The following is a 13519-nucleotide window of genomic DNA, read 5'->3' on the forward strand; positions in this document are numbered from 1 at the left end:
TCTTAAGAAGAATAATTCTGAATTGGTAATGAAATGTCTTCTGGGCATCAAGCTGTTTGCCCCAAAGGTCTTTAATATTAATAAAGAAAAACAGCATATAAGACATGTTTCTTTTGCAGGGAATACATGTGAGAGAACCAACCCTCTGAGCTCTGATTATGAATGAGGCAGTGATCTCAATGAGAAAGTCTATTGTCGAAAGAGGTTAGAGATGGAGTTTCTGATGCCATCCTTTATTGAGGCATTCCTGCTGTTCTTTGGAGGTGAGCCTTATCAAGCTGCACTACTGAGCATCAGCACCATGGCAAAGAGATAAGAGTTTGCCTGTATGCTTTATAGAAATTCTTTCACCAGCTTGGCCTGTCAAATTTGCCTTAGTCAGTCTGCTATACAAATTTAATAAATAATAACAATAAATTCTAAGCTTCCAATTAGCGACCTTCTTTCCTGCCTCAGCATGTATTCAGTTGCAATAGCAAATAATTTGTTGTTAACTAAAACGTGAAGTAAACCATCCCCATTACTTTTGAAGCATGTGCAATTATGATATCACACTAGATCAAATACTCTTTAATAAGGAAATATGCTGCTATATTTAAGGGATGCTCAGTACTGTATGCCTGAGTTTGCTGAAGCATGTTTTTGTGACCAATAGTATATGTGTTTTGCTTATTGCAGCCCTACGTAAATATTTTTCTTTAAAAAAAATGTGAGCTGGGGAGATTCTTGGCTGCTCTGGGTCCACCCCCTGCCCAGGGGAAAGAGCCCGAGATCCTGCTGAGGCCCTAGTTCCGCTATGGAATGGGGAGGCTCGTAAGGCCATGGGCACGATCTCTCCTGAGTGCATTCTCCTACACTGCGGAGTCTGTTTTTCCCTTTGGTATACTGAGGAGCTGCAGTTGATGAAATGGACTGGGCAAGGACTGGACTGTGAGGGGCATATATCTCACTCAGGAGCTGACCAAGCATGTGCTCAGGTTCCTTATCAGGCCTGCCACGTGGCAGTGAGGGCTGCAAAGACAACCAGCGTTGCTGCCTCCATTGTATCAAGTCCAGCAGGCCTTTGTTTTTTTCAGAGGGAGGTACAGTGGAACCTCGGTTTATGAACACCTCGGTTTATGAATTTTTGGTTTACGAACGCCGCAGACCCATCTGGAACGGATTAATTCACTTTCCATTACTTTCAATGGGAAAGTTCGCTTCAGTTTATGAATGCTTCAGTTTATGAACAGACTTCCGGAACCAATTACACCCATGATTCGGGTTAAGTACGCTCCAGGTTGAGTACTCCGCGGACCCGTCTGGAACAGATTAATCCACTTTCCATTACTTTCAATGGGAAAGTTCGCTTCAGTTTATGAATGCTTCAGTTTATGAACAGACTTCCGGAACCAATTGTGTTCATAAACCGAGGTACCACTGTATGGAACTCGCAGGAGTCTCTTTAATAGGAAGAGACATTCACAAACCTTTCACGATCTCCCAGTTCTGCTCAGTCTGCATCCATATGCTCCGAAAGGCCTTTACAAATAGATTATCATTTTAAGAAGGAAAGCGATTTGTTGTACCATTATATAATTCATTGCATGTGTGGGTTTTTTTTATAGTTACGTTGGCAAAGGTAACCATGGAGCCAAAGGAAGGCAGCATTGGCGGAGGAACCTGGATCACACTGAGATATGAGGGTAGATTTTGGAAACCCGCAGAAACTGTCGGTGGTATTTCTATGCAAAAAAAGACTATCTGCTCTTTGTAGCGCCTCAACCCATTTTTTTTAAAAAAGAAAATGTTAGTAGATTAATCATGTGTGATTTTGTCAACCAATGGTAATTTATCAATTCATCTGCTGATTAAATTTGCATGTGGATGAAAACAATAGTTTTAAAGCAAGAAGCACACTTTAATTACTGCTCATGTGTGTCAGCCCACATAATCCTCGAAGAGAGACAATGGGAAAGCAAAGTATTCTAAATGCAGTTGCACTGTTGATTCCTAAAATGGCATTAGTATATTGATAATTTTATTTTCAGTCCCTTCATTAATGATTCCTAACTTTAAACCCACTCTTCCACAGCTGCCACAACATCCTCATTGAGCTGCTCCTCATAGTCTCTCTCTCTCTTTAAAACTGCCTTGAACACCTTGATACCAGCAAACTTGTCTATTTCACTGCCCACCCCTAACTCCAGGTCATTTATGAGCAAGTTAAAAAGCACAGGCTCCAATACAGATCCTTAGGAGAATCCACTTCTTATATCCTTCCATTGTGAGAACTGGCCATTTCCCCCCTATTCTCTGCTTCCTCCTCTTTCACCATTAGTGATGCACAAGATGATGTATCCTCATGTCCCATGACAAGAGGCAAATAAAATTCATTGTAAACATATGTAAAGTGATCCGCATTGTACCCCAAATATTCCCCTGTATGCTCAAGGAGTCCAAACTGGCAGTGTCTGACCAGGAATGAGACCAGCAGCTTGATGAAAGCGTTGACCTGGTGTGCAGGAGCTGTGAAAAAGGCTAATTCCATGCAAAGGATAATTAGGAAAACTGAAAATAAAACTGCCGATATCATAATGCCATACAAATCTATGGTATAACAGCACTTGGAGTACTGTGTACAGTTCTAGTTGCCAATAATAATAATAATAATAATAATAATAATAATAATAATAATAATAAATTTATTTCTACCCCGCCCATCTGGCTGGGTTTCCTCAGCCACTCTGGGTGGCTTCCAAGAAAATGTAAAAAATACATTAAAACATCAGTCATTAAAAACTTCCCTAAACAGGGCTGCCTTCAGATGTCTTCCAAATGTCATATAGTTGTTTTTCTCTTTTACCTCTGGTGGGAGGGCGTTCCACAGGGCGGGTGCCACTACCAAGAAGGCCCTCTGCCTGGTTCCCTGTAACTTTGCTTCTCGCAGTGAGGGAACTACCAGAAGGCCCTCGGCGCTGGACCTCAGTGTCTGGGTAGAACAATGGGGGTGGAGACGCTCCTTTAAGTATACTGGGCTGAGGCCGTTTAGGGGTTTAAAGGTCAGCACCAACACTTTGAATTGTGCTTGGAAATGTACTGGTAGCCAATGTAGGTCTTTCAAGACCGGTGTTATGTGGTCTCGGTGGCCGCTCCCAGTCCCCAGTCTAGCTGCCGCATTCTGGATTAGTTGTAGTTTCCGGGTCACCTTCAAAGGTAGCCCCACATAGAGTGCGTTGCAGTAGTCCAAGCGAGAGATAACTAGAGCACGCACCACTCTGGCGAGACAGTCTGCGGGCAGGTAGGGTCTCAGCCTGCGTACCAGATGGAGCTGATAGACAGCCGCCCTGGACACAGAATTGACCTGCGCCTCCATGGACAACTGTGAGTCCAGAATGACTCCCAGGCTGCGCACCTGGTCCTTCAGGGGCACAGTTGCCCCATTCAGGACCAGGGAATCCCCCACACCTGCCCGCCCCCTGTCCCTGAAGAACAGTACTTCTGCCTTGTCAGGATTCAACCTCAATCCGTTAGCTGCCATCAAAAAGGATATTGTAAATTGGAAAAGGCACAGAATTTTTTAAGGGCTTGGAAGTGTCTGGATTGTGATATATGATGGTGCTGTTTTGCACAATACCCTGCACATATTGCCAGATAGGAGATCAGTGTTTATTCCATTTAATGTTCTGTGCCTTAAAATGTTGCTGTGTTTGCTTGTCATTTGGTTGCCCACCATTAGGCCTCTCACATCCTATCAATTGGTCTCACCTGGAAGTGTCGCTCTTGAATTCCGTGCTGCCTACAGTACTGTGTGACATTCAGCCTGTCAGTTTTGATCTGTCCACCACAAAATGCCAAACAAGGTAAGGAAGGTTCTTTGCAGTGCTATTATCAGGGGCAGAGCACAATAGTAGAGATCCAGATTAGTCAGTCTGGAGCCATCCAGATACTGAACTGCAGGACCCATCATCCCACACCATTTCCCTGGCTGGGTCTAATGGGACTTAGCACCCAACATCTGGGAAGCACCAGTCTGGCTACCTAGGATATATGTATATGTCTTTCTGGTTAAAATATTTCCTGTTGGCCAAGAAGGGATAGTGGACTCACACCATCCCAAAACCATGTTTGAGAAGAAGTCTGTTGATATATGTGAGGAGGACCTTAAGGTCCATAAATAACAACACTTTGGAGATCCCGAGCCTCAAGGAGGTTAAGATTGGTCTCAACTAGGGCCAGGGCCTTTTCAACACTGGCCCCAACTTGGTGGAATGCTCTGTCACAAGAGACCAGAGCCCTGTGGGATTTGACATCTTTCCACAAGGCCTGCAAGATGGAGCTGACCCGCCTGGCCTTCGGCTTGGACTCACTCTGACCCCTTATATGGGATTTGGTATATAAATTTTCCCTTGGCTTTTTTGCTGGTCCATGTAGGACCAGCATGGATAGCTGGCTCGGGTGAAGAGCTGATGTTTCCTCCCTTTATGGTCTTGATTTATGGGCTACAGTGGTACCTCGCAAGGCGAATGCCCTGCAAGATGAATTTTTCGCAAGATGAATGTGTCTTGCGATCTGATGGTGACTCGCAAGATGAATTCGTTTTGTGAAAAATTCATCTTGCGAATTGCGGTTTCCCATAGGAATGCATTGAAATTTAATTAATGTGTTCCTGTGGGCAAAAAAAGAAACTTCAATGCATTCCTATGGGAAACCGCAATTCGCAAGATGAATTTTTCGCAAAACAAATTGACTCGCGGAACGAATTAAATTAGTCTTGCGAGGCACCACGGTACTACTAAAATGAGTCTGCATTTTAAGCCGTATTTTAAGCCATATTTTAATTGTTTCTTCTTTTTTTCTTTTTCTCTATTACGTTTTATTGTAATTTATATTCGGCGTTAGCCGCCCTGAGCCCGGCCCTGGCAGGGGAGGGCTGGGTATAAATAAAATTTATTATTATTATTATTACAATGGGCTCTTGTAGGTCATGGGAATGGACCTACATTGCTTACTTATTTTCAGTTGCAGTCCTTCTGAAGATATACCATAGGGTTGTACTGTTAATTTTCTATATACAGTATCTATACTTGTTACTGTTGTCAGCTACCATGGGCATGTTTGAAGGACAGAGTCTGTCTGTCTATGTCTATAAAACCTCACTGTTTTTGTGTGTGACCATACTCGCTGCTATCAGCACCTCATTTTTGGTGCCATTTTTTGCTGGCACCCTTAGTATATTAAGATAAGAGTACCAGCATTTCATTTTTTACTCAAAAAGTCCTGAATAAACTTGTTCTTCAGGGCTTATTGCAAGCCTCTTGGCACCAGCCTTTGTTTGAAACACCAGCTTTAAATACTGGTTTAAATACTTCGTTACCTCCCAGTTTTTAATTAAGCAGAAGTCATTGCCTTTCCATTTAAAGAACATTTCAAGTCTATTTAGATCTTCAAAATGCTTGACACCCTAGTGTAGCTGTAATATTAGAAAGATACACCAATGAGAGTCATGTACCCCTTGCTTTTATGGCTTGGTTGTGAATTTATTAATTTTTATCAGACAGGGACTTTAATAGGAAAAGTATATGTGGATGATAAAAGAAAAAGTTGCATTAGAAAAAGTTGCATTAGTTTATATTCCAGACCATAACAAGGATTTCACCAAGTGCCAAGCAGGAAATCAGAATTTAAAATGTTAACGACAATGATTAACAAGTGTGGTGCATACCTGTGTGAAGAGAAAGAGAGAGAAAAGCTTAAGATTAAAGACTGGGTTTCTGGATAATTATTACTAAGTTAAAACTTTGACCCGCTGCACTTGGGTGGCAATTTGCAGCTGTCTCCTGCACTATTCTTCCCCACTCTCCTCCCCCAACTCTCCAGTGAAAATATCACACCACCGTTTTTCTGGGAGAACAGTTTTTCTTTTAAAAGCCACATAATGAGCAGAAATCCAGAAGGTGAAGATTTTCATGTTAATCGTGTCCTCAAAGAGGGCACATGTTGTGGTGAGACCTGGAGACCGATCCCCTGTGTTGTGGGTGGGTACGATTGGTCAGCCACAACACCCAATTGGTAGGTCCCTCGATGTTGGGTTCAATCTGGCCAATGGGGCGCAGTCCAAACGGATCAATGGACCTATATATACCCATGCACATGACCCAGAGCTTCCTCTTTCAGCTTGTGCATCAGAACACCCACCCACCTCTCCCTACTTTTAGGGCTTTTGCACTTGACCTTGCTATGCTGTTGTGTGTCGTGTGTTGTTGGGACAGGGGCACGGCAGGAATTTTCCCCACTTCGCTGATTGGCTGGTGCCATTTGGGTTTCGCCTGCCGCGTAGCAAATCGTCACAACTTGTAAGGTTGCGGATAGGCACTGGTTCAAGTAATAGGGATGGGAGAACACTCTCGCCATCCCTATGTGAAGGGTATTCCGTTAAAGGAATCCGGGGACCCCCCTGAGAGGGGGTTGTGCCCGTGCCTGAGTTCAGGGGAACATTTGGGTGGCAGACATAGCCTGTCCCCGGCTTTCCACCTATCCAGGTGTTCACACTTGACTGACCTATGATAGAGCTCTGGGTCAGCGCTACCTGCAAGGGTGCAAGGGTGCAGGGAGCTAGTCGAACCAGAGCCTATGCAGCCACTCACTTTCTGTAATCAATAAATTTGTGGCCTAAATTCTGCCAAAAACCAAACTAAAATTTGAGTCAAGTGTGAATTTATTTAGGGGGGAGGTCTCTGGGTCTGAGCACGCAACTGTACATCTGTTGAGGAAAAGCTTTACCCGTTCAATGACTACATGCCATTAACTGCTAAAGACACAGCCCTATTTCTAGAAAAAAGGTTTGCAACCCTATATCACCTCTTGAATTTGCAAAGTGGTGGCGGTGGAGTTAATTGAATTTTATGTAAGTTTAGAAAGTCCTGGTTCTCAGATGGCATAAAATAGAAGTTGACAGACCTAGTCCTATTCTGCAATCCCACCCCCTACTACCTTCCTCCCTCAGGCTCTATTAGCATTCCCAGGTTGCTCTCCACAGACTATATTATATCAGTGAAGCACCCGGGAAATGAGGCAGCCATGTTTTCTTCTCCATGGTCCATGCCCTTCTCCTCCCAGGCCTTCCTTCTCTGCTGTTCTGAACCCTGTTTGTTTTTCTCCTACAGAAGACGCAGGGGAGTTAATGACAAGATGGGTGGGAACTGGGTGGGAGAAAACATGGCTGCCTCGTTTCTTTCTTCCGATTCAATATTAAACTTCACATCTGAGTAAGGTGATCCCCAGTCTCTCTCATGCCGCTTGCTAGCTATCCTTTGCTCTTCTTATTTCCGTTGAAGGGCTTCACAGTGGGGGGGACGCTACCAGCTCCACTTCACCCTGAATGGGCAAATGATCAACAACACGAAGGAGCTGCAATGCGACAACTGCACATTTCAGGTATGTATTCAAGCGGGTCGACGTGTGATTAGTAGCAGTCCAGTAGCCAGACCACAGGACATGGGCCATTAATACATGGTTAGAAATAATGGTTTCAATGCAGGGTAGAATTTAGACATTTAGAGCTAGCTCTGAGTCTTAGCCTAGCTCATTCTTGTATTTATGCGGTGCCCAGGCTCACTGGCACATTGAATGTACCTTTTAACTCCTTGACTACTTAAGCTTTGCAGTACAAGTGATGGTGCAAAGCATGAGGCATTGGCAAGCACGGCAGAGGAAGATAACCTTGACATACGTGGGGCTACCTTTGAAGGTGACCCGGAAACTACAACTAATCCAGAATGCGGCAGCTAGACTGGTGACTGGGAGCGGCCGCCGAGATCACATAACACCGGTCCTAAAAGACCTACATTGGCTCCCAGTACGTTTCCGAGCACAATTCAAAGTGTTGGTGTTGACCTTTAAAGCCCTAAACGGCCTCGGTCCGGTATACCTGAAGGAGCGTCTCCACCCCCATCGTTCTGCCCGGACACTGAGGTCCAGCTCCGAGGGCCTTCTGGCGGTTCCCTCATTACGAGAAGCCAAGTTACAGGGAACCAGGCAGAGGGCCTTCTCGGTAGTGGCACCCACCCTGTGGAATGCCCTCCCACTAGAGGTCAAAGAGAACAATTACCAGACCTTTAGAAGGCATCTCAAGGCAGCCCTGTTTAGGGAAGCTTTTAATGTTTGATGGATTTCTGTATTTTAGAATTTCTGTTTTTTTGGAAGCCGCCCAGAGTGGCTGGGGGAACCCGGCCAGATGGGCGGGGTATAAATAATAAATTATTATTATTATTATTACACCTTGTGAATAGGAGTGGAACTTGCTCTCATGGACTGGAAGGAATACAGGGTGCAGGAGGAGGCGAATGCTTAATCTGTACCCAGTTCATTCTCATACAGCCTATGCATTCACACTCTTCTTACTTGACAATTCATTTAGTCCCGGTGAGAACAAAAGGAATATCTTTTTGATATTCCTCCATGTTGATATGTTGGTTAGCATGTAACATGTGATCAGGGCCACATGCAGGCTTGGTGACAGCCGGGACTTATTTTCCATACCACTTTAACTCAGGAGCATACACTTCTGAGCATTTGCCATGGCACAACCACAACATTCATAAGACCAGTCAAAGATGCCCAGAGCACCCGTCTCTTGTGGTTTCAGCAAACTGAAACAGGCAACCGGTCTTATTAAATATCTGGACTTGAATTGCATGGACAGGCGGAGTCCCCCCAACCCCGGGCGACCCCCAAGTGGAATAATGACTCAAGGCAACGTGCTATGGGATTAAAATTGGCCACAACTTTATTAGGTTTCAGATGTAGGGAGACCTTGGCTCCGGCATTGGGAGTTTATCCTTCCCAGTCCCCAGCCGGGGATCTGGGAGACTTCAGGGTTATCCAGAATGTGGGGGGGTTGGGTTGGCTCTGGAGAACATATGTTCAAGCAGAGAGCTCTTTTGCCGCTGTTGGAGAGGAGAGCAATGACAACCTCTTGGCATATGGCCAATGCCTCCCCACTTAAGAACCCTTTAATGGGGAACCCTGGGATCACCTCCGCAAGGGGGGCATGGGTCACCGCTTCACGCCCCCCCCCATTTAAGAAGATAGACTAAAGATTCCGCCCAAGGCCTGAAACCACCAAAGTTGTGACGTTTTGCTACGGGAAAGGCAAAACCTGCCAATGCAGGAAAATTCCTTTCCGGCCCTTCAACAGCGACCCTGACGTAGCAGCGCCTGCATACCTGTGGAGAAGAGGTTAACCTGCAAAAGAAGACTTAACTGAGGGAGGTCAGGGTGGGAGATGCTCTGGAGCCAACTGATGCTTCACAAGTAAGATTCACCTTCTGTTGTGTGGGCAGGGCGGTCCCTCCCCTTACCTGGCGGATCCCCTGGCAACGCCTCCCCAAGTGGGATTGGGTGATTGGCTGAGGTAGGTATCCAGCCTGGGGAGGATGAAGCCAGCCTGAAGTACTGGGATCTGGGGGGCTGTGCGCAACCACTCAAAAGGCGACCCCCATTTGATGTGGGGAGCGGTCATTATAAAATCACTCTTGCCGCTTGGTGAGTTGATACAAATGACCTCAATTCCCTGGGACAAGAGCAGTTTGGTCATTCTGCCAAGAGCTAACGGAAATTTCTCTGTACTTGAGGTGTGGAAGAATATTTGGTAAACTGGCAGTGTGTATGAGCTTTCTGTCACTGCAACACCAGCCTGGAATGGCACTAAGGCTGGTGAGATATGTGCGGTTTGGGAATAGACAATAAGCTTGCCTTTTGCTCACTCAGCTGTCTCTGCTTGCCAATGAGCCAGAACATTTACCATGTTGTGTACAAGTGCAACCAAGGGTTTTCTGCAGCATCAAGCATGAGGAGTCCCATGTTTCAGCAAATTGCACATTAAAGCTCAGGTGTTGTTTGGGAGTTCAGCTAGCTTAGAGAGCTGATGAAAAACCACCAGGGGATGTAGTTAATGAGACACATTCCAAGCGAAATAAAACACACACTGCCTCTTTGTTTGGGGGCACGACAACCTGTGAGCCATGCGCATTAAAAATTAATTTTCTCTCTCTGTGGTAGTTGTAAAAACGTAGACAGCTGCTGGCTGTGACAGGTCTGGAGAAACCTGCAGAAGGTATTCCAAGCAGCTGGCGGCCACTGCCTTCCTCTCCTTGCGCTTCCTCCTCTGCCTCCCCACAGCTTGTGCCCGCTAGCGCAGTCAGAGGCTGACCTCACGCCTCTGATGATCAGCATGAAGAGAAGAAGATTCATTAAGTATTCCGATTGCTTCACCTTCCTCTTAGCGGGAGAAGTGCAAGAGGCAGAGTCTGTAAAGGAAGGCAGTCCTGTTGCGCTAGATCATGGAAGCTTACGGAAAGCCTGCTTTTCAATTCTTATTTGTAAAGAATCTCTGATCTCGCAACTGTTTGTGTGCATCCCTTTGTATCTAGAATCATAGAATTCTAGAGCTGGAAGGGGCCCAAGGGTCATCTAGTCCAACCCCCTGTAATGCAGGAATCTCAGCTAAAGCAACCATGGCAGAGGGCCATTCAACTTCTGCTTAAAAACCTCCAAGGAATGAGAGTTCACAACCTATTGATTTCATGTTGTCAGTGTAGAGATACCATTAGCTACCTTCGGTGTAATGCTAAACTATGGTTTAACGTTTTGTGCATGAGTTGCAGTGAACCAAAATAAAACTTCAATCTCCTCTCTCTCTCTCTCTCTCTCTCTCTCTCTCTCCTCGCCACTCTTCCTCTTTTGAAATCTGTAGCCTTCACAGAATCTCTGTTTAGTGTGGTGTATGAACCAGAGATCAAGCTATAAAACAAACTCTGGTCAGTTTCACAGCAAACCTTCTTAAATTCATGGGTTATGAAGTTGGTTTGTTTCACTAACCAGTGTGCACTTTAAACCAGTGTTTCCCAACCTTATTCTGACCGTGGCCCCCTTCCGACCTTGTTTCCTTCCTGTGCCCCCCCCCAATGGGCATAGCCAAGGGAGGCAGGGGACAGCTGCCCCCCCCCAAGTAAAAATCAATACAAATCTTAGGTTCCACCCCCTTAACAAAAATCCTGGCTATGCCTATGCCCCCTCCCGTTCTGCAGGTAGAAAGGTAGCTATTTAAATATTTTCTTTCTAAACAGAACAAGTTTTATTTATAATTTTTATAATTTATACAAAATGCAATTACATAAAATGACAGGAACATAATGAAATATTGTGGAAGCAGCAAAACATAGAACCATCTTCCTCGTGCAAACCCCCTGCAATGTAGGAAACTTCACTAACGCATCCATAGCAGATGGCCATCCAATCTCTGCTTAGAAACCTCCAAGGAAGGAGAGTCCAGAACTTCCTGAGGGAGATTTATCTTCCATTATAAAAAGTAAGCAACACTTATTTGACCCCAGTGATTTGACGCAGAGGGGGAAACCTACAGATATAGTCCAAAAGGCACAGAGGGAGTTCTGTATATATGGGAGGATTTTTTTAAGCAAGTGGCCCTCACTGATCTGGTGCAAAAATATATTGTCATCCGGAGGAGCCCTGGCTGCCTAGATGAAAGACTATAGCCCCCCCCCCCGCACCCTTACCTGGGAGTAAGGCCCATTGAATTCAGTGCAACTTTCTTCTGAGTAGACAGTTATTTACTAGATGCAAGTCAGCAGCACCAGACGTCACCTCGCACCTTGCAGAGCCAGGTCGACACTGCCGACGGGCCCTGCGCCCCTTGACAACATCCAAAGGCCCTGATCCGCTAGGCGCTGGGGTGGATTGCACCCTGTGCCTTGCAGAGTCAGGCCCAGGCTGCCACCAGGCCCAGCACTGGCAGCAGCAACAAGCAGCTCCGCCTCGCCCAGCCACCCTACAACTGCACTTGACTGACTTGGGGGGAGAGACGACCCTTGGTGGAATCTACACACATCTAAAAAAAACCTGTGAAAATGCTTTTTAAAAATAAGTTTGAAAAATACATTAAATTTTGCATAGCTCACTTTCGCCACTTAGTGTCGCATTTTTTATACAGTATTTCACTTTATAACACATTTAAAACGTTTTATTTGCAGCTCTGTAGTTGGAGAAGGGTTATTTTAATCCAGTCACTAACTCCTGAAATCATCAGCTATACTATTCAGCGACAGACAGCATTTTCTATACACCACTGACAGACATCAGTCTTTCCACTATCTTTGCAGATTAACTTTAGGAACAACAATAATAGAAATGCTAAATATTAAAATGCCATTTGTATTTGGAATGGATGAGGATGGGTGATAGAGATGAAGGAACCTGGAGGAGAGGCAGGCCATAGATGTTTTCTCAGGGTGTTAGGCTGAGGGAAAAGGAGGAAGCTCCCAGATTGGAGCTGGGAGAGTTCAGTCTTCTGTGTGTGGAATAAGGATGAAGGTATAGTGACGCAGGTGGCGCTGTGGGTTAAACCACAGAGCCTAGGGCTTGCTGATCAGAAGGTCGGCGGTTCGAATCCCTGCAACGGGGTGAGCTCCCGTTGCTGGGTCCCAGCTCCTGCCAACCTAGCAGTTCGAAAGCACGTCAAAATGCAAGTAGATAAATAGGAACCGCTACAGCCGGAAGGTAAACGGTGTTTCCATGTGCTGCTCTGGTTCACCAGAAGCGGCTTTGTCATGCTGGCCACATGACCTGGAAGCTGTACGCTGGCTCCCTCGGCCAATAGAGCGAGATGAGCGTCACAACCCCAGAGTCGGTCACGACTGGACCTAATGGTCAGGGGTCCCTTTGTTGTTGTTTAGTCGTTTAGTCGTGTCCGACTCTTCGTGACCCCATGGACCAGAGCAGGGTCCCTTTACCTTTACCTTCATAGTGATAGAGGGCTTAATATTATATATACACATTGGTTTTTTCATTCTTCCTTCCTTTACTATTATTATTTTCTTTCTTTTTTATTTTAGATTAGTTTGGTTTTTATTGTATCTTATGTTGAAAACTCTCAATAAAAATTGTTATTAAAAAATGCCTGAAAATGAACTGAATGCAGTTACGGATAACAGAAGTAAATTAAGGCTCCAATTACAGACGGCCTTTCAAAAGAATTTCACTATTCTCCACACACCACAGAGAGGCCGCATTGCTAATGCTTTCAGTAATATATACTAAAAGTGACTACCGGGGTTGCGGAGAGGAAATTGTCTGTAATCCAGCTGGCAAAAGAATGTCAGGTGTCAGAGAAAGCAAAGAGGAGGGGCAATTACGTAAAGGCTGAAATGTGTTCTGGTCAAGGCTTCTTCCCAGAGGATTTGTGGGAACACATGTCAGTTATAACATTTAACAAACCAGGTCACTGATACATATTTCAAGAATAATTTCTTATAATTTTGGACCATAGATAATTGAAAAACAGGATATGAATATATTGGATATTTGAGAAAGGTGAGAATATTTGAATTGCTTTTAACACCAGTAAATGGCAGAATGCAAATGTGACTGGATGAAGTTAGGTTTGGGAAAGAGATAGGATTTTATTCACCAACCAAGAATTCATTCAAAATATTCAAAACTAGAAAAATATTCCACAAAT

General features: G+C 44.9%; 1 protein-coding gene across 4 annotated transcripts in view; it reads left to right on the forward strand.

Annotated features, from left to right (window-relative positions):
* The first annotated feature begins 205 nt into the window (after positions 1–205).
* PKHD1 (PKHD1 ciliary IPT domain containing fibrocystin/polyductin) overlaps positions 206–13519 on the forward strand; it is a 248505-nt gene continuing 235191 nt past the window's right edge. For all 4 annotated transcript variants that reach the window (XM_060272305.1, XM_035110412.2, XM_060272303.1 and 1 more), the window contains exons 1-4: positions 206–263; positions 1608–1685; positions 3719–3842; positions 7317–7416. In XM_060272305.1, coding sequence (XP_060128288.1) covers positions 212–263; positions 1608–1685; positions 3719–3842; positions 7317–7416 — 354 coding nt within the window. In that variant the 5' untranslated portion in view covers positions 206–211. The remainder of the gene's footprint in view (positions 264–1607; positions 1686–3718; positions 3843–7316; positions 7417–13519) is intronic.

Source organism: Zootoca vivipara, chromosome 3 (genome assembly GCF_963506605.1).
Source record: "Zootoca vivipara chromosome 3, rZooViv1.1, whole genome shotgun sequence".
Classification (NCBI taxonomy): Eukaryota; Metazoa; Chordata; class Lepidosauria; order Squamata; family Lacertidae; genus Zootoca; species Zootoca vivipara.